A 21,013-nucleotide genomic window follows, 5' to 3' on the forward strand; every position below is an offset into this window, starting at 1 on the left:
ATATTGATGACAGCTACGATGATGATGATGATAACTTTGCATCTGTGATAGTGACACGGATGCGTGGATTTTAAGACTAATAATAACATTTATGTAAAGAAGATGGAAGCCGTAGCACATGAGACCAATTGTTCATCGAGAGACAATCCAAATGATTGAAAATTAGACTAAAACTTCTACTTGTTTCGCGAAATGCTGAAAATTTATACGTCCTCAAAGAAACATGAACTAAGAAATTCGAGGTTTATATAATAAAACCTACTTTTTTGATCTGATGTGTATTAATAGGAATAAATATACAATTTAATATGAGTTTTATTAAATATCTTTCTTACATATGTACTTTCAAGCTCTTGACGTCTACAGTGTACATAAAGTATATAAAATATTTACGTACCTGGTTCTTAGTTTACCATGAATATTTTGCATTTTGAAATATGAATTTATTAAAGAAATATGACTGAAATGTTGTGTGTGTTAGAAACCATAAGTCCGTCTATAACTGGTGTGATTTATAATACTGAGAAATTTTGAGGATAGTATGACCAATAGGATGTTAATATGATGATGTGACATTGGCTTGCTACTTCGCTTGAATGAAATTTAAATGTTAACTTTGTGATGAAATCTGCAAGTGCGTGCATTGCGTGTCCATTTCATATGTCGAATTTGCTTCCAAATGTGCTGCCTTTTTCGTTGAGTGGGCTTCTATTTTTAATGTAGTTTTGACTCGAGTATTATAGTAATTGGTTCTTGATTTGACTAGCGTATTATTCCATACGGTGCATGTATATAAGCGAGTCCTATACAGCAGGTCGCTCAGTTTGTTACTGACGTTATCGGTGTAAGGATCGCCTAGTTTGTTTCTTCTGGTGCATTCATCACGTAATTACCTGTTCTTGCGAACTCGATGGCATCTTTACCGACTTTAACGACGAACTTAATGGAGGATGTACCATCGTCTACGGGAACCTTGACGACAGCTACGACGGAGAAGGAGCAGATTCCGTTGGCAACCACGGCGACAACACTGGAGGAGACTTCATCAGGCTCGATACCACCAGCAGAAGAGACTTTAATGCCGGTAGTGTTGGCTGTGCAGGAAAACTCGACGAACTTCGTTTCAGCCTCAATGGAGACTTCAATGGATGCCGAATCGACAACAACTAACGAACATCGGTGCTGTTACTGTGACAAGATTTTCACAAACAACAGCAATGCTCAACGACACGAAAAGAGAGAATGTGCCAAGAACCTATATCGTAAAATGATTGTTTGTGAGAAATGCCATAAGCAGTTTGCCAGAAAAGATAATATGAAAACGCACATGAAGACATGCAAAGGTCCTGCTGTTCGGCAGAAAGTAAAGGTTTCTATTCAACAACGATGCATTGATGTTCATAAGAGTATGCCTGGAGATGCCGCAACTGCGGCAACGTCAGTATCTGGATCGGGTCTGAAAGGCTCGTCTTCATCAGCAAGGTATCCCTGCAGCTACTGCGATATGTCGTTCACTTTTTCTCATGTAGCACGAAGACATGAGAGGAGTAAATGCAAGAAGAATCCATCTCGCATGAAGTTCCGCTGTGATGAGTGTCATGAATGGTTTACACAAATTGATAGTTTGCGACGGCATGCAAAAAAATGCAACGGTAAAGTCCGTGTATCTACTGAAGAACTACCTGTAGAAATTTCGACTCCTCGCTTTAGATTGGAGACTCGTAAGCGTACAAGCAAGAAAACCAATGTGCAGCAACCGATTGCTATAACCTCTGGACATGAAAATAAACCTAATACTGTATTCGGTGCATTACAAGTGAATGATAATGGGTTCTACTTGGCGCAGTCTGCATTTCGTGGAAAATTGAAAGATTACTATTATCTAAATACGTTAGGTGAGTCAAAAGATATTTGTAATTTTCTTGATGATATCAGAGAGGACATAATCAATCAGCTTACTGATGATGTAGCAACAAACGGTCCATCAAAATATAACTTGTGGTTGGACTGTATATATGGAAAGCCGTATCCATTCGAAGACGAAGTGAGGAAGTGTGCATTCAAGACATCGGCTGCAGTAATTTACAGTTCTGACGATGTGAAGCAAACTGTTAAAAACGGTATCCAGAAACTCTGTCAAGAAGAGGAGGACTATGTCTGTAAAGGTTCTGGTTGGTCTCTGTCTAGTATAAACCGATTGGAGCTAAGAATTAGTCATTTCACGCCTATGCAGGGCTTTCTCAAGTGATCCTGTAGTAAAATATAGATTTTGTAATAAAATTTATTTTGTGAAAGAATTTGCGATGTTTTTTTTACGAACCTGTCACTATTATTTTAAATTGTTGTTATATTTATTTTTTCTTCAGCATACAGAATCGTACCAATGACCTAAGTCGATCTAATTAATCATTTTATTGGTTGCAAAATTTATTTAATGAGTTTTGAACTTTTTCCTGAATTTCTAGCATTGAAATTACGAATTTCCAAGATGGCGGACATGATGGCTTATAAGATGATGGTAGTAGAGGATTTTAAGCCTCTTTTAGAATTTTGAACATGGTTTATTGAAATTATTTTTTTTTTACCTAAAATTAAACATTATTACATCGATCGGGTATCGAACCAAGGACAGGAACTGATCGAATCAATATGTAAATTAATGAGTGATTTATTTAATGTATTATGGATTTTTTCCCGAATTTCTAGCTAAATAATTACACGATTCCAAGATGGCTGCCATAACGAAACATGCAACATTAATAGGATCCAATATGGCTGTCATAATGTAAAGTGTAACGATAACATCGTACTCAACCGAGATGGTGGGCATAACGAAACATGCAACAATTAAATATAATCCAAGATGGCGACCATAACGATATGTTCAACAGTGGTTTTAAGTAATAATTTATTTAATTTTTATTATTTAATTCGATTAGTTATTTTTTTTAATGATTTTTAATTTTTTCCCGTTTTTCTAACATAAAAATTATTGATTTTCAAGATGGTGGACATGACATCATACTACCTGACGATAAATATACTATGAACAAAGTGGTGGGAGTCAGTCTGCCAGCAGCCACCAGGAGGGAAGGATCGGACGCCATTTTTATTTTTGCACTCGTCGGGTTCGAACCAAGGACTCATATTTTTATTAAAATTTTATTAATTGAGTGGCTAGCTCTAAGGTTTATTAAGCCGCTTTTAGGATTTAGGGATCTTTAAGGAATAAAACGGGAAATTTTTCCTCAAAACGGGAATTTTTGAGTCATTTTGAGTCATTTTTAAAGAATTTTAGGGAATTTTTGAGTTGGCCGCCGGATCCTTGATCCTGCGCCTGTCCCAGAACCGGTATTTTCCATCTACTTGAAATTTAACAAAATTTTAAACTTTTCATTATTTTGGTTAAAAACTTAAAACGAGTGATGTACGGACAGGGTTATAATGCCTTTAAAAGCAACAAGTTCCTTAAAATGCACATACTGGCATCAGATATACTGAACTCCAACGCAAAAAGATAGCTCCGGCATTCGTGTCGTCCTGACGTTTCGAAAGCGTGTGAATAGTTTGAATGCATGGTGATAAATTTTTCCCGGATAAAGACAGCGCGCGTGGAACGAGGGTTCTTGAAGAGAGGGGGGAGGAAAGGGCAATCTATCTACGCCCTCCACAGGCCATACCAATCTCCGAATGAGTGGCATTTCTGTATGACCGTGTGCCCTCCCTCGACTTCAACAAATACTCTTAAGCCTTTGATGTGAGCACAGTCATGTGACCTAAATACCTATAAAAATAAAACTTTCAATCTTAAGCGCAGCGATTCTGTAGTAAGGCGATATTTAATGACCTATTTTAAAACCTATTGTAAATAATAAGCATACATTAACATACATTGAATAAGATGGTCTTAAAATAAGTACCTTGCCCAAATTGGAACTTTAGAAATATATTATTATTTTTACAAGCAAAACACAGTCTTTATTTAACTAAAAAACATTGACTATTTTGAAATTTCATTTAATTGTAAACATAAATATCATTTACTTCATAGTAGTATTATAATTACCATCAAATAACAACGTTTTAATATAATTTGAAAACTTGCCGAAAGTGTTTTCATTTTATTTCAGGTAAACAAATTAAAACAATAAGTAATCTACAAGTGTAACTTTAATTTCTTAGCTATTATTTTGTTCAATGTAGGTGTAAGTGCTAAAATAAATACTTTACACCTACTCGTTCATGTACATACATTTACAAGAAGAGATAAGAATTGTAGTAACAACCATTGATACAATTCTTGACACAGACTTCATATTTGTTGTACTTGATGTCTGTATGTAATGATCGCTGAGAAACTGACACTGATAACAATTCGTGTGCAAGGTTTGTAAACAGCGGCACCTACTACGGCCTGTCATGGAACACTTCAAACCTGGGCGGTAACGAGTACATCAACTTCATAATCTCGGCGGCGGTCGAATTCCCCGCCTTCTTCTTCCTGCTGCTTACACTGAACAGATGGGGCCGCAAGTCCATCCTGTGTGGCTGCATGTTGACGGGCGGCGTGGTTCTGATGCTGACCCTGCTGGTGCCTTCCGGTAAGTCCCTGCGCTGCTGCTAGTTTCCTTGGCTTTCTGGCCTTCTTCTTGCTGCTGCTTACACTGAACATATGGGGCCGCACGTCCATCCTGTGTGGCTGCATGTTGACGGGTGGCGTGGTTCTGATGCTGACCCTGCTGGTGCCTTCCGGTAAGTCCCTGCGCTGCTGCTAGTTTCTTTGGCTTTCTGGCCTTCTTCTTGCTGCTGCTTACACTGAACATATGGGGCCGCACGTCCATCCTGTGTGGCTGCATGTTGACGGGTGGCGTGGTTCTGATGCTGACCCTGCTGGTGCCTTCCGGTAAGTCCCTGCGCTGCTGCTAGTTTCCTTGGCTTTCTGGCCTTCTTCTTGCTGCTGCTTACACTGAACATATGGGGCCGCACGTCCATCCTGTGTGGCTGCATGTTGACGGGTGGCGTGGTTCTGATGCTGACCCTGCTGGTGCCTTCCGGTAAGTCCCTGCGCTGCTGCTAGTTTCCTTGGCTTTCTGGCCTTCTTCTTCCTGCTGCTTACACTGAACATTTGCGGCCGCAAGTCCATCCTGTAATGCTGTATGCTGGAAGTGTGGCCTTGATGCTGACCCTACTGGTGCCTTCCGGTGAGTTAATGCGCTGCTGCTAGTCATTCGCATTCTGTCCTAGTCTTGTCAATGGCTTCACATCTCCAACTTGAGAAACCACGGAAGTTTCTATTTTATTGTGGTGCATAATCAAACAGTTTATTAGAAACGTTCGTGCATTAGATGCCATGGAAATAATATCACCACTGCAGACTTTTTTGTTTCAAGAATGATTATTAGAATTAATTTAATAAATACCATTATGAAATTTGAGGTGACATTTACACTGCTGTTTATTCTTGAATCCATATGTAGTGCTTTTAATCGTCACGATTTGGAATAATGTTTCTTCAAACATAAAGGTGCATGGCCTGAAACAGTAATCGCTTAAAAATAGCGTATATCATATTTTTTGTATAAAAGTATTTTGAATATTAAGTAAACAATAACTATTGAAATGCTGTGGACTCTGTGTTTTCATTAGTGAAAAATACAAAACCATCAGCACATTGTTGTAATTTAAATTAAAATAATCGTGTTTAAATATATACCATCAAAGAGCGAAAGCAGAGATAATATTATGTGTATATTCAATGATACTGTTTCATTGAGAGCATTTGTAAATGTCTTTTGTTTACAGCTGTATTCACCATCAGCAATGCTAAAGGCAACTGGAACTAAATTGTATGTCTTCTTTAACATAAAATCATATTTAAAACCTGACACGTTTGTCAATTAATGATGTTACATTTCTGCAGCACAAATTGTATAAATGTCTATTGTTTAAATGGTCTCCAAGGTCAACGAATATTATTTTCCAATTAATTGTGCTGTGCTAATCACAATTTCGAAGCTAGAAACTTTAGATTACATAATACTGACAAAAACGTTATTATATTCAAATATAATCCGCCAAGGAACTTCCTTTTTCCTTCTTTTAACACGCTGTTCGTAGCACCAACCTTAAACGCTCTCCGGACCCAATTAGCGAGAACGTGGATAAAGCTGTTTCATCACGTATAAGCATACTGTTATCGTCTTGCTGTCTTCTTTGTACTGTCCGTTATGCATGTTTTATTTCATCAGTGGTTTCGTCTATGCTTCGCTTTGTTGTCGTTGTGTTATCCAGATTATCTGTTTATGTTATCGTTTGGTTTGTTTGTCGCTGTATGGTTTAAGGTAGTTGTTTGTATAAACTGTTTTAGTTGCAACTACCATGTCATTGTAAGCATAGTTGCAACTTTCTTGTCATTGCAAGCCCACTGTGTACGTTTGTGGTGTAATAATTTTCCGGTTAAATACCTTCCACAGATTTCTCTGAGCTGTTTAGTATTTAAATTGCCAGCCAACCTAAATAAACAATTCAAATGTTTGCTAATATTTTTAAATTAATTATTCTAATGAAACACCCGGGAATCGATTTGAAAGAATACTGAGTAGATTTTAGATCCATTTTCTGTGACGTGAAAATAGCAGTTCTCACTGCGGCAGGAAAGAGATCTTCAAGGACATGGTTTTGGACCGCCAGTGTAAGGCATCATTTAAACGTGAACAACTTCCCGTAGTTTGCTCTCAGTTATGGGAAGGTCTTTTTTTATTTTAAGTTGAAACACCATATTCTTACTGCCTTATAGTACAAAGTAACTCAGTGAAACAGCCTTTTCAATGTACACGACTACAAAAATAAAATATCGAGTACCTATGGACGCAGATTCCAATACGAGTCTTCGACTGATTTCTGAGACACCAGTCAATAGACAACTCTGCTGCAAGAAGGAGGCACGATGATTAGATTAACTTTGGGTATAGGAAAAAGTAACATTATAACTGTTTTCTTTCAAATATCTTACATAGTTATTTAAACTATTTTGTAGATATAAATAATTTGTCTGAACTTTAACTCCTGTTTTATTTATAAGTTTATAAACCTCGTTATTATACTTCAGTAAATGTATTGTCTTTATAATGCCTCGTATAAAATAGACAGATATAATTAAATACTTAATATTTCATGGGGTCCACGAGAAACCTTTGCTTCATAAGGGCTTCGTGGCTGAAAACGGTAGGGTTAGAGTGTGATAATAACTTGTTCACTCGTATGTATGTATTGGAACTGAATCACATGCTCATACATTCGGTCACATAAGGAGCTTGTGGTCGTCGGAAAAAGGAAACGATTAGCTCACAAGACGTGTTGTGGTTGCTCGCTGCAGGCATGAACTGGTTGGTAGTGACGCTTGCGATGGCGGGGAAGATGGGCATCACGGCATCGTACACCACCGTGTACATCTTCTCCATAGAGCAGTTCCCCACCGTCGTCAGGAACGTGGCCTTGGGCGCCAGTTCCACCAGCGCCCGGATTGGAGGGATCCTGGCACCATGCGCCAACCTCCTGGTGAGGGCCGGGGCCAGTTCCAAGCGTCGAGCAGTCTGGGGTAGAAGCATGTCTAAGCCAGGTACTCTGCTATGTCTGCCCAGAGCTGGCCCGAAGGAAGTCTCGTGAACAAGTAGACACCTTCAGAGTGCCCGCAACATTAACAAAGATACGGGGCGTGCAGTGTACCTTCGTATATAGAATTCAGTTCAGTTAACACATCCACTTTTTTCGGGAAAGCATTAACTATAAACATGAACCCAAAGTATTTGTTCAGAGCCAAAGTATACTTATGCTATACAATTATTTGAAGATGTATGTTTAGTATTACAATTATATCTACAAAAATAATTATATATTCTTATGAATGGTGCAAACTTTATGGCTTATGATTTAATTCTTCCCGCCTTTCAAATTAATGGATAATGGGTAATCAGTAGAAGTCTTAAAATGTAGTCAAAATTTACGTTTGAAATAATATAAGGCTAAGTAAAAGCAGTTTTTTAAAATTACAAGGTCATGAACTGGGACTTATAACTATGTCATCTCCAATATTACAGAAGACTACAAACTCGGTGCACACAATTTGAGTCATGCCAGCTAATACTATAAAAATATATGCAACTTACTATGGGAGCCATAGACTCTGTGATCATTGCCACCCTCAAAAACCGCTATTATAAACGAAACCCCTTATATGAATACGTATTGCATACTGGAACCTCCAACCGTATGCCATGTGTTGGTAGAATGGCTAACTTAAAACCATGTTGCAAAGATAGAAGGAAGGCTCTATCGTCACAGAGACCCACGAGTTCACAGCGTCATCGTGACGACGCTGGTGGGGTAGCCACAGTTCTTTGCCTCTAATTAAGGTGATATGAATAAGATTATGCACTGATCGAAAAAATGAGAGACCTCTTCGTTAACAGGTGGTTTTTCTCCTTGTGTTTTGCGTTTACGCTATCTTTCATTTGACTTTTATTTTTTGGGCTATTATCAGTATTTTTCCCACTCCAATAGAAAGGTTTTCATAGAATTTTATTTTCATTTATTAAGCTTTTATTTTTGGAACACAATATTCAAAACCCAATTTTCTAGAGAATTTTAATAAGATATATATTTCTCGGTGAAAAGCAGACCAAATGAGAGCTGACACAGAAGCCGCACGGACGTAGAAACCTGAAAATGCAGCTTTTTGATTGAGGATGTGATCTTGTGTTTGAATTTTTCAGTGCCATCTAAAACACAACTTGCATGATAAGGATAAAGTCGTTCTTCTATTTTACTAAAAATATAATATAATGGTCATTCTTAGCTGAAATACAGCACTATAAACGATCCCAAAGATTACAGACGAAACGCAAAACACAAATAACGCGATGAAGTTCTTTAAACAGCAGGATATCACCATCACTGCAATTTTAAATCATATAAAATGAGGTGAAATTATTATTTTTAAAGACTATATTTCATAAATTAACTATAAAGTACAGATAATTTAAATTTAATTAACAAAGTTTGAGAAACAGGATAGTATACTCACAAAACATTTTAGAATGCACTACTTAAAATAAAGGTTAAATAGTATTAGTGTGTTCTAAATTATTTTGCGCCTTGGTTGATTAACGCTCGGAAAAGTATCAACTTAAACTTAACGTAAATGCAATACATAAAAGTAGAAAACCTTTTTTACATCTAAACTTTTTGAACGATATTTATTTTTTGCTGTTTGAAAATTAACTTTGGTTAGGTACTGACTTTAAGAAAATTTCTCACCATAGATTTAGTGTCAAGGTTTGAAAGCGGACATTCATGCATGGTTACCGCATCTCGTAGCTATTGTTCGTTACGTGTGATGGTGTGACAGGATGAAGGCAGTTTCAGAAAACTCGTACAATAATGTGGATGGGTACAATGGCTTAAATGTTACGAGATCAGGTTGATTGCAGCTATTAATCAGTACTGTAAACTGTGCATTAACCACTTTTTGTCCTTGGACCACAGGAAGGGTCGAAGTTCAAGTGATACCTTGTGCCACGAGTTAAGCTTTAAAGCATTGTCTACTCGTCACGCATCTTGTGTCAGTCCTTCATCCAAACGCTGACGTAAGTCTCAATGTTCTGTCATCAGAAAAATATAATTTTGTAGATTAAATAATGTTCAAGAACAAAATTCAATTTATAATTACATGATACACAGAATCATTTGATTAATGAATTTTAGGCTTGCAGCAACCATTTTTAGAGCTGTTCCTATGAATAAAAATATTTTATTGACACACTCTAGACAGTTATTGATCAGAAATCAATTAAAATATATAATAACGTACAATATACAGAGATATCTTAACAATATTACACAATTTAAACTTGTCGTGAGCAAATATTGCCGATGTGGTATCATATCAGCTAAATGCATGGATGAACATTATACTGCCTGGTTACAATCTAGTTGAGAAAAACACCAGCTCTCTCCTTTAGGCTTAAGAAAGAACTAGTTAATGAAATCTTATCTTTACCGTGACATCAGATCTAGCATATCGATATCCTTTCCAACTGTGAGCACATTTTCAAGTTCCTTGGCATTTAAAATGTCAGTGTTAACAATTAGTAAGTCAGCATCCTCTTCAGCCTACTTAGCCTCAATGCCACACTCTTTAATATCAGTTTTTAGAAAATCGATCAGACGGCTCTTTCCTTGGCGACTTGGTTTGATCATATTCGCCTCAAAGATTACTTCAGAGGAGCAATGCATCTTTATGCTCCGCATTCGCTCAGATATTTTGGTGCCAGAACATGAATGATATCCATCAAACACAGCCTGGTATCCATAAAGTTTCTTAAGAATAGAAAAATAACTCAGCTATGGTAGCAAAAAAAAAAGCAAGGCCAAATAATTGTATGTAGGTTGGTATCTTCCATTTGTAACAGCAAACGGTTACTTCCCTGTCATTTATTTGCAGTCGGCCGGGGTTAAGGCCGGGCACACGAATATTTATTACCTTTTCGCGTTCCTTCTTCAAAAAATAAGTGACATCGGATAAGGTGCATGTTCGTATGTGCAAACCATTTTCAAACTTAATCGGAACGAAAGAGACAATCTTTGGAAAGGTATAAGATCAGCAGAATCTACTTTGAAGGACTATTCTTTAATATGACTGACAACAGATGCTAGAGTAAAACCTTGTCTTTCTCATGAAAGTAACATCATTAAAATTACCTTGAGCGACCATTTGCGTAACTCTCTCCATGCCAGTATATTGAGCCAAACAAAAGTAACAATCTGTTACTGCAATAATACCACTGCTTAATGACATTATAGTGTTACTGTTGTGAAAGACACTCCCGCAGTTTAATTAAGTAATTTCTGTCTTTGTTTACACGAGAACTTCGTATGTCCACATGCTGCGCTGATGTTTCCTAATGTAAATTACAAAACTTTTTTAATTTCATTACAGATTTTTTTAAATAAAATTCATTGCTTAGGTCTATTTTACCAATAAAAATTTCTGGGATTACATTAAATTAATTTCCATGAATTGGTATTGCTATTCAAACTAAAACTTTGTAACAGTCCAACTATCCTTTAATACTTATTAATTTATTGTCATCTAACGTGAGTGGGAACTATATAGTATTAAGTTTTTATTAAGCTGGCAGTAATGTATTAAATTCCTAGTCATAAATCATGTCCAAGGCAAGTTTTAGTATTTATTGAAGTCTTTTTTTTTTTCGTTTTTATCGGAGACGTTTCAATATATAGATTAACCTTTCGCTCTGCCAATCGAATGGTTATGATCGTCCACGTAGCTGCGCTGTTAGCGAATTATAGAGGCAGGTGCGGAACAACGTGTAAGTCGCGTTTAAAAAATTTTGTATTTGATTTGAATAATGGTTCATATAGTTAAAAAAAATAATTATTTTTAATGTTAGTGATTTAATTGCGTTTGAAAACTTTTTCGTGTGTATTTATGTAAGTTTGGTTATGTCCCCGGATGTAAAATTTATTGTCATTAATATAAAATTAAATAAATAATTTAAATTAATTAGAATAAATATTGATATTTATTGATCGTCTTTATTGTTTTTATTATTAACAAATATTTCGATGATTTTATATATTAAATAATTAATGTTAGTAGTATACGAATGTATTTCCGGGCGCAGGCTTCAGGCTGTGGTGTCTGTGGTGTTTTCCGCCATCTTGGATTGTGACGTCACGGCGGCCATCTTGGATGGTTGTGACCTTGACCTTTGACCTTGACCTTGAATTTGATCCTCAAAAATCGCCAAAATCCGCCAAAATTGGGCAAAATTTGCCCAAAATTCCTCAAAATTTACATTTCTGTGGAAAAAAATTCCGCCAAAAATTCTCAAAAAATTCCACAATCCAAAAATCAGGATTTCGAAAATCCTCAAAAGTCATTTTGCCCTAGAAAGAACCCAAATTCCTAAAAGCGGCTTAAAACTCCTAAGAGCTAGCCGCTCTAAACCGCCGAGGTCATGACCTTGAAAACTAGGATGCCATGACAGCCATCTTGGATGATGACGTCACCGTTGCAATTTCCGTTACGGCCGCCATCTTTAACTTCTTTATTTATTATCCGATTTTAATAAATATTTTTTTAAAAATTATAAAAAAAATTAAATAATAAAATTTTAATAAAAGATTTATAAAAAAATATATTTTTACGACACGGAGTTCGGAGTCCTCGGTTCGAACCCGGTGAGGGCCAAAAAAAATTAAAAATGGCGACAGGCTCCTTCCTTAATGGTGGCTGCAGGCAGACTGACTCCCACCACTTTTCTTAAAGCATATATATCCTCACCTAGTATGACGTCAGGTCCGCCATCTTGTCTTCGTTGCTGGAGACCACCATCTTGTTTTCGGCCGCTAGAGTGCGCTGACACCATGTTAGTTTAGTTCTTATCCGCTAGAGTGCAGTAATCATTTATTACTGTGACACCCGCCATCTTGAAATTTGTCCGCCATCTTGTCTTCGTTGCTGGAGACCACCATCTTGTTTTCGGCCGCTAGAGTGCGCTGACACCATGTTAGTTTAGTTCTTATCCGCTAGAGTGCAGTAATCATTTATTACTGTGACACCCGCCATCTTGAAATTTGTCCGCTATCTTGAAAATCCGTAATTATTTAGCTAGAAATTCGGGAAAAGTTCCAAAATTAATTAAATAAATCGCTCATTAATTTACATATTGATTCGATCCGCTCCTGTCCTCGGTTCGATACCCGATCGATGCAATAATGTTTAATTTCATGTAAAAAATAATAATTTCAATAAACCATGTTCAACCTTCGTAAAGAGACTTTAAATCCTCTACTACCATCATCCTATCAGACATCAAGACCACCATATTGTAAATTCGTAATTTTAATGCTAGAGATTCGGGAAAAAGTTCAAAATTCATAAAATAAATAAGTAATCCATATAATGATTGATTGGATCGACTAAGGTCCTTGGTTCGATCCCTGGCCGATACAAAACAACTTCAATTTAAAAAAATACTAAAAAAGTGTTAGGTTTGAGAAAATATAAACACCGCAAGTTCTTTTAAAAAAAATTTATTACATAAATTCAATACACTACTACAAGTACAAAAGAACACTGACAAATTACCAAAGCCTTTTGGATTCCTCGATTCAAACAGTCTTCTTATTGTACGGACTAAGCCTTTTACATGACTTTAAATGTCTATCCGATCCGTCCATCACCAGAGCCAGAGACGGACTGAAGTTCATAGCACTTATATATGGTCTCATTAGCCGGTACAACACATGAGTCAAATCAATAACCATGTTCATTATACGTCTCGGAGCATTTTTTATAATGATGATGTAAGCTATCGAGACGTGAAATTAGTTTATTGCACTTATTGCACTGAAATTGTATTCTTTGAACATTATTAGAACAACCGCTTCTTTCATGTCTGCGAGCATTTGAGGTGATAGTAAATGATGCACCACAGTATTTGCACTGATGCGAAGTACGCTCTTCATTAATTGAAGTATTCAATGCTGACGAAACTTCAGATGATGGTGGATCAGCACATATCGAAGTCTCCTCCAGTGTTGTCAGAGGCGTTTCAACGGGATCTGCTCCAAAATCGTCGGCGCTGACGTCATGGTTCCCGTAGTCGATGGTGCATCCTCCATCGAGTTCGACGTTAAAGTCGGTAAAGATGCCATCGAAGTCTCAAGAACAGGCAATTACACGACTTATTCACCAGAAGAAACAAACTAGGTGATCCGTACACCGTCGACGGCAGTAACAAACTGAGCGTCCTGCTGTCTAGGACCCGCTTATATACATGCGCCGGCTGGAATAATACGCTAGTCAAATCAAGAACAATTTATTATAATACTAGAGTCAAAACAACATTAAAAAAATAGAAGCACCATCAACAAAAAAAAGGAAGCACATTTAAAAGCACCATCATCAAAAAGGAAGCACATTTGGAAGCACCATCATCAAAAAGGCAGCACATTTGGAAGCACCAACAACGAAAAGGCTGCACCATCATCAAAAAGGAAGCACATTTGGTAGCACCGACAACGAAAAGGCAGCACATTTGGAAGTACCGTCAACGAAAAGACAGCCCATTTGGAAGCACCGACAACGATAAGACAGCACATTTGGAAACACCGACAACGAAAAGGCAGCACCATCATCGAAAAGGCAGCACATTTGTCATTAGCACCAATATTCATTGGCTCCAATATTCATTGGCTCCATTATTCATTGGTTCCATCAGTCTATTGATTCCATCAGTCTAGTGACTCCATCAGTCATTGGCTCCTACAGTCATAGGCTCCAACTGTCTTTTGTATCATCAAATCCAAATATATTCGGCTAGAATTCTACGTGTCTAAGAGACTATGAGGCCACAAGGCTACGAGTCTTAAAAAATCTAGCTGGTTAGGAGTTATTCATGACCGCGAGACTGCATGACTAAACGAGCGCATGGCTACGAAACTACAGTTCTATGAAGCTACATGGATACAAGTCTACTCGGCTCCAACACGCAATGTACACACAGTACACACAGGAAACGGAACGTACACACAGTACACACAGGAAACGGAACGTACACACAGTACACACAGGAAACTGAACGTACACACAGTACACACACAGGAAACGGAACGTACACACAGTACACACAGGAAACGGAACGTACACACAGTACACACAGGAAACAAAACGTACACACAGTACACACAGGAAACAGAACGTACACACAGTACACACAGGAAACGGAATGTACACACAGTACACACAGGAAACTGAACGTACACACAGTACACACACAGGAAACTGAACGTACACACAGTACACACACAGGAAACGGAACGTACACACAGTACACACACAGGAAACTGAACGTACACACAGTACACACACAGGAAACTGAACGTACACACAGTACACACACAGGAAACGGAACGTACACACAGTACACACACAGGAAACGGAACGTACACACAGTACACACACAGGAAACGGAACGTTCACACAGTACACACAGGAAACGGAACGTACACACAGTACACACAGGAAACGGAACGTACACACAGTACACACAGGAAACAAAACGTACACACAGTACACACAGGAAACGAAACGTATACACACAGTACACACATAAAACGGAACGTACACACAGTACACACAGGAAACAGAACGTACACACAGGAAACGAAACGTACACACAGCACACACAGGAAACGGAACGTACACACAGTACACACAGGAAACGGAATGATCACACATACATTAGCGGAAACACACAGGCTTAGTTGGAAATCAGAATACAAGAAATAAAAACATTAAATTTTTACTTTCAATATTTAATTACTTCTCAACATTACACAAATACAAGTAAAGGAAGCCATTATTGTATGTAGCCAGCTTTCCTCAGTTCCTTGAGTATGAAGGATATTTCTTTGATGCACGAATAGTTTCCTGCACAAAGCGAGCCATGTAGAAGTCTTAGCCGGTCAACCAAATATGTTTGGATCTTTCCATGATGTGTAATCAATCTCTTCTACCACCATCTTACTTGCTTGTTTATTATAAATACTGTTAATATCACAATCGTCCCAGTGATCATAATAAGCATTATCAGATTTATTTATTATAACACGACGTTTCCATCGTTTCGGTCTCAGGACATCGCCACATTCTTCGATCTTGTCAGCTCAGGGTGCTTCATGACAGTCTATGCCTTTGTCAACAGCCTCAGAGTCACTGTAACAATCACTGTATAAGACATCCTCTTCACCCAGATTACCGTATGAATTCGCTATCGATGATGTCGAAGTGTCTTCATCGTCTTCATGCTTCCTTTTTAGGAGTCCATCATTTTTACAAAGAATGGAGGATCTACTGAATATAGGCTTGAATGTATTCTCACTTTTCACGGTGTTGATACTTCCATTAGTTTCAGTCTTCCCGAAGCCATTAGCATCCTTCAATTTATGTTCTTCCTCACGATCGGGTGAGCTAATACCATCACGCTCAGGACAAGGAAAATTATTGTCGTAATGCAGATCAATCTTCTTTAGTCTAGTGGATCCATCGGTGTCCTCTATGCCGTAAGTAGTCTTGACTTTACATGTTCTACCATGTCTTTTTAAGCTGTCAATTCGTGTTAACAACCTGCTACAACGATTACAGCTTAACATGTTGCGTAGTGGGTTTCTAGCACAATCATTCTTCTCATGACGTCTAGCATTCCTTCTCATGGCAAAATCCTTGCCACAGTATCTACAGCGGCTTCCTTCCGATTCAGCTGCAGATAACAAACCACGATCCATGGTAGCTTCTTGTACTAGAACTCTATCTTTGCTCAACAATGAGAAGTTCACAAGCTAGCAGAATGTTTGAATTTTTTTTTTCGTTTTTATTTTTAATTTTTTATTATTTTTTTTTTGTATTTCATGATATTAAAGAAAACTTGTGGCGGTTTTCTCCGTGTGCTCCTGATTATTCTTGCCAATATTATGATGGTTTTCTCCGTGTTCTTGCGATCACTCCTGCGGTTTCGGTCAAAGGTCAAGGTCACACCCATCCAAGATGGCCGCCATGACGTCGCAATCCAAGATGGCGGACCGTGAGAAATCTGAGAAGCACTAGCAGGAAGGACGAACTTTTTTCTCCTTGGATACTATCGAAGCCAACCTCCCTTTGCGATCGATAGTGAGCGTTCCACATCCCACATTAATGAAATAGATATTATTTACCTGCAAGCAACACGTGGCGACATCTGTTGACGACAGCCAGAACTACTTGCATCAATTTGCTTTGCATTAGATAACTTAACTCTCGCTGATGAAATATTTCAAAAACTCTATTTAAGAAATGGTTCCAATTGGAGAAAACTGACAGTTTGTATCTAACATTAGTCACAGAAGCTACCATGGATCGTGGTTTGTTATCTGCAGCTGAATCGGAAGGAAGCCGCTGTAGATACTGTGGCAAGGATTTTGCCATGAGAAGGAATGCTAGACGTCATGAGAAGAATGATTGTGCTAGAAACCCACTACGCAACATGTTAAGCTGTAATCGTTGTAGCAGGTTGTTAACACGAATTGACAGCTTAAAAAGACATGGTAGAACATGTAAAGTCAAGACTACTTACGGCATAGAGGACACCGATGGATCCACTAGACTAAAGAAGAGTGATCTGCATTACGACAATAATTTTCCTTGTCCTGAGCGTGATGGTATTAGCTCACCCGATCGTGAGGAAGAACATAAATTGAAGGATGCTAATGGCTTCGGGAAGACTGAAACTAATGGAAGTATCAACACCGTGAAAAGTGAGAATACATTCAAGCCTATATTCAGTAGATCCTCCATTCTTTGTAAAAATGATGGACTCCTAAAAAGGAAGCATGAAGACGATGAAGACACTTCGACATCATCGATAGCGAATTCATACCGTAATCTGGGTGAAGAGGATGTCTTCTACAGTGATTGTTACAGTGACTCTGAGGCTGTTGACACAGGCATAGACTGTGATGAAGCACCTAGAGCTGACAAGATCGAAGAATGTGGCGATGTCCTGAGACCGAAACGATGGAAACGTCGTGTTATAATAAATAAATCTGATAATGCTTATTATGATCACTGGGACGATTGTGATATTAACAGTATTTATAATAAACAAGCAAGTAAGATGGTGGTAGAAGAGATTGATTACACATCATGGAAAGATCCAAACATATTTGGTTGACCGGCTAAGACTTCTACATGGCTCGCTTTGTGCAGGAAACTATTCGTTCATCAAAGAAATATCCTTCATACTCAAGGAACTGAGGAAAGCTGGCTACATACAATAATGGCTTCCTTTACTTGTATTTGTGTAATGTTGAGAAGTAATTAAATATTGAAAGTAAAAATTTAATGTTTTTATTTCTTGTATTCTGATTTCCAACTAAGCCTGTGTGTTTCCGCTAATGTATGTGTGATCATTCCGTTTCCTGTGTGTACTGTGTGTACGTTCCGTTTCCTGTGTGTACTGTGTGTACGTTTCGTTTCCTGTGTGTACGTTCTGTTTCCTGTGTGTACTGTGTGTACGTTCCGTTTTCTGTGTGTACTGTGTGTATACGTTTCGTTTCCTGTGTGTACTGTGTGTACGTTTTGTTTCCTGTGTGTACTGTGTGTACGTTCCGTTTCCTGTGTGTACTGTGTGTACGTTCCGTTTCCTATGTGTACTGTGTGAACGTTCCGTTTCCTGTGTGTGTACTGTGTGTACGTTCCGTTTCCTGTGTGTGTACTGTGTGTACGTTCCGTTTCCTGTGTGTGTACTGTGTGTACGTTCAGTTTCCTGTGTGTGTACTGTGTGTACGTTCAGTTTCCTGTGTGTGTACTGTGTGTACGTTCCGTTTCCTGTGTGTGTACTGTGTGTACGTTCAGTTTCCTGTGTGTGTACTGTGTGTACGTTCAGTTTCCTGTGTGTACTGTGTGTACATTCCGTTTCCTGTGTGTACTGTGTGTACGTTCTGTTTCCTGTGTGTACTGTGTGTACGTTTTGTTTCCTGTGTGTACTGTGTGTACGTTCCGTTTCCTGTGTGTACTGTGTGTACGTTCCGTTTCCTGTGTGTGTACTGTGTGTACGTTCAGTTTCCTGTGTGTACTGTGTGTACGTTCCGTTTCCTGTGTGTACTGTGTGTACGTTCCGTTTCCTGTGTGTACTGTGTGTACATTGCGTGTTGGAGCCGAGTAGACTTGTATCCATGTAGCTTCATAGAACTGTAGTTTCGTAGCCATGCGCTCGTTTAGTCATGCAGTCTCGCGGTCATGAATAACTCTTAACCAGCTAGATTTTTTAAGACTCGTAGCCTTGTGGCCTCATAGTCTCTTAGACACGTAGAATTCTAGCCGAATATATTTGGATTTGATGATACAAAAGACAGTTGGAGCCTATGACTGTAGGAGCCAATGACTGATGGAGTCACTAGACTGATGGAATCAATAGACTGATGGAACCAATGAATAATGGAGCCAATGAATATTGGAGCCAATGAATATTGGTGCTAATGACAAATGTGCTGCCTTTTCGATGATGGTGCTGCCTTTTCGTTGTCGGTGTTTCCAAATGTGCTGTCTTATCGTTGTCGGTGCTTCCAAATGGGCTGTCTTTTCGTTGACGGTACTTCCAAATGTGCTGCCTTTTCGTTGTCGGTGCTACCAAATGTGCTTCCTTTTTGATGATGGTGCAGCCTTTTCGTTGTTGGTGCTTCCAAATGTGCTGCCTTTTTGATGATGGTGCTTCCAAATGTGCTTCCTTTTTGATGATGGTGCTTTTAAATGTGCTTCCTTTTTTTTGTTGATGGTGCTTCTATTTTTTTAATGTTGTTTTGACTCTAGTATTATAATAAATTGTTCTTGATTTGACTAGCGTATTATTCCAGCCGGCGCATGTATATAAGCGGGTCCTAGACAGCAGGACGCTCAGTTTGTTACTGCCGTCGACGGTGTACGGATCACCTAGTTTGTTTCTTCTGGTGAATAAGTCGTGTAATTGCCTGTTCTTGAGACTTCGATGGCATCTTTACCGACTTTAACGTCGAACTCGATGGAGGATGCACCATCGACTACGGGAACCATGACGTCAGCGCCGACGATTTTGGAGCAGATCCCGTTGACAACGCCTCTGACAACACTGGAGGAGACTTCGATATGTGCTGATCCACCATCATCTGAAGTTTCGTCAGCATTGAATACTTCAATTAATGAAGAGCGTACTTCGCATCAGTGCAAATACTGTGGTGCATCATTTACTATCACCTCAAATGCTCGCAGACATGAAAGAAGCGGTTGTTCTAATAATGTTCAAAGAATACAATTTCAGTGCAATAAGTGCAATAAACTAATTTCACGTCTCGATAGCTTACATCATCATTATAAAAAATGCTCCGAGACGTATAATGAACATGGTTATTGATTTGACTCATGTGTTGTACCGGCTAATGAGACCATATATAAGTGCTATGAACTTCAGTCCGTCTCTGGCTCTGGTGATGGACGGATCGGATAGACATTTAAAGTCATGTAAAAGGCTTAGTCCGTACAATAAGAAGACTGTTTGAATCGAGGAATCCAAAAGGCTTTGGTAATTTGTCAGTGTTCTTTTGTACTTGTAGTAGTGTATTGAATTTATGTAATAAATTTTTTTTAAAAGAACTTGCGGTGTTTATATTTTCTCAAACCTAACACTTTTTTAGTATTTTTTTAAATTGAAGTTGTTTTGTATCGGCCAGGGATCGAACCAAGGACCTTAGTCGATCCAATCAATCATTATATGGATTACTTATTTATTTTATGAATTTTGAACTTTTTCCCGAATCTCTAGCATTAAAATTACGAATTTACAATATGGTGGTCTTGATGTCTGATAGGATGATGGTAGTAGAGGATTTAAAGTCTCTTTACGAAGGTTGAACATGGTTTATTGAAATTATTATTTTTTACATGAAATTAAACATTATTGCATCGATCGGGTATCGAACCGAGGACAGGAGCGGATCGAATCAATATGTAAATTAATGAGCGATTTATTTAATTAATTTTGGAACTTTTCCCGAATTTCTAGCTAAATAATTACGGATTTTCAAGATAGCGGACAAATTTCAAGATGGCGGGTGTCACAGTAATAAATGATTACTGCACTCTAGCGGATAAGAACTAAACTAACATGGTGTCAGCGCACTCTAGCGGCCGAAAACAAGATGGTGGTCTCCAGCAACGAAGACAAGATGGCGGACAAATTTCAAGATGGCGGGTGTCACAGTAATAAATGATTACTGCACTCTAGCGGATAAGAACTAAACTAACATGGTGTCAGCGCACTCTAGCGGCCGAAAACAAGATGGTGGTCTCCAGCAACGAAGACAAGATGGCGGACCTGACGTCATACTAGGTGAGGATATATATGCTTTAAGAAAAGTG

General features: G+C 38.3%; 1 protein-coding gene across 4 annotated transcripts in view; it reads left to right on the forward strand.

Annotated features, from left to right (window-relative positions):
- LOC134531655 (organic cation transporter protein-like) overlaps nucleotides 1-21,013 on the forward strand; it is a 111,971-nt gene that overhangs the window by 83,574 nt on the left and 7,384 nt on the right. For all 4 annotated transcript variants that reach the window (XM_063367425.1, XM_063367426.1, XM_063367422.1 and 1 more), the window contains exons 8-9: nucleotides 4,387-4,601; nucleotides 7,376-7,557. In XM_063367425.1, the coding sequence (XP_063223495.1) occupies nucleotides 4,387-4,601; nucleotides 7,376-7,557 (397 nt within the window). The remainder of the gene's footprint in view (nucleotides 1-4,386; nucleotides 4,602-7,375; nucleotides 7,558-21,013) is intronic.

Source organism: Bacillus rossius, chromosome 5 (genome assembly GCF_032445375.1).
Source record: "Bacillus rossius redtenbacheri isolate Brsri chromosome 5, Brsri_v3, whole genome shotgun sequence".
Lineage (NCBI taxonomy): Eukaryota > Metazoa > Arthropoda > Insecta > Phasmatodea > Bacillidae > Bacillus > Bacillus rossius.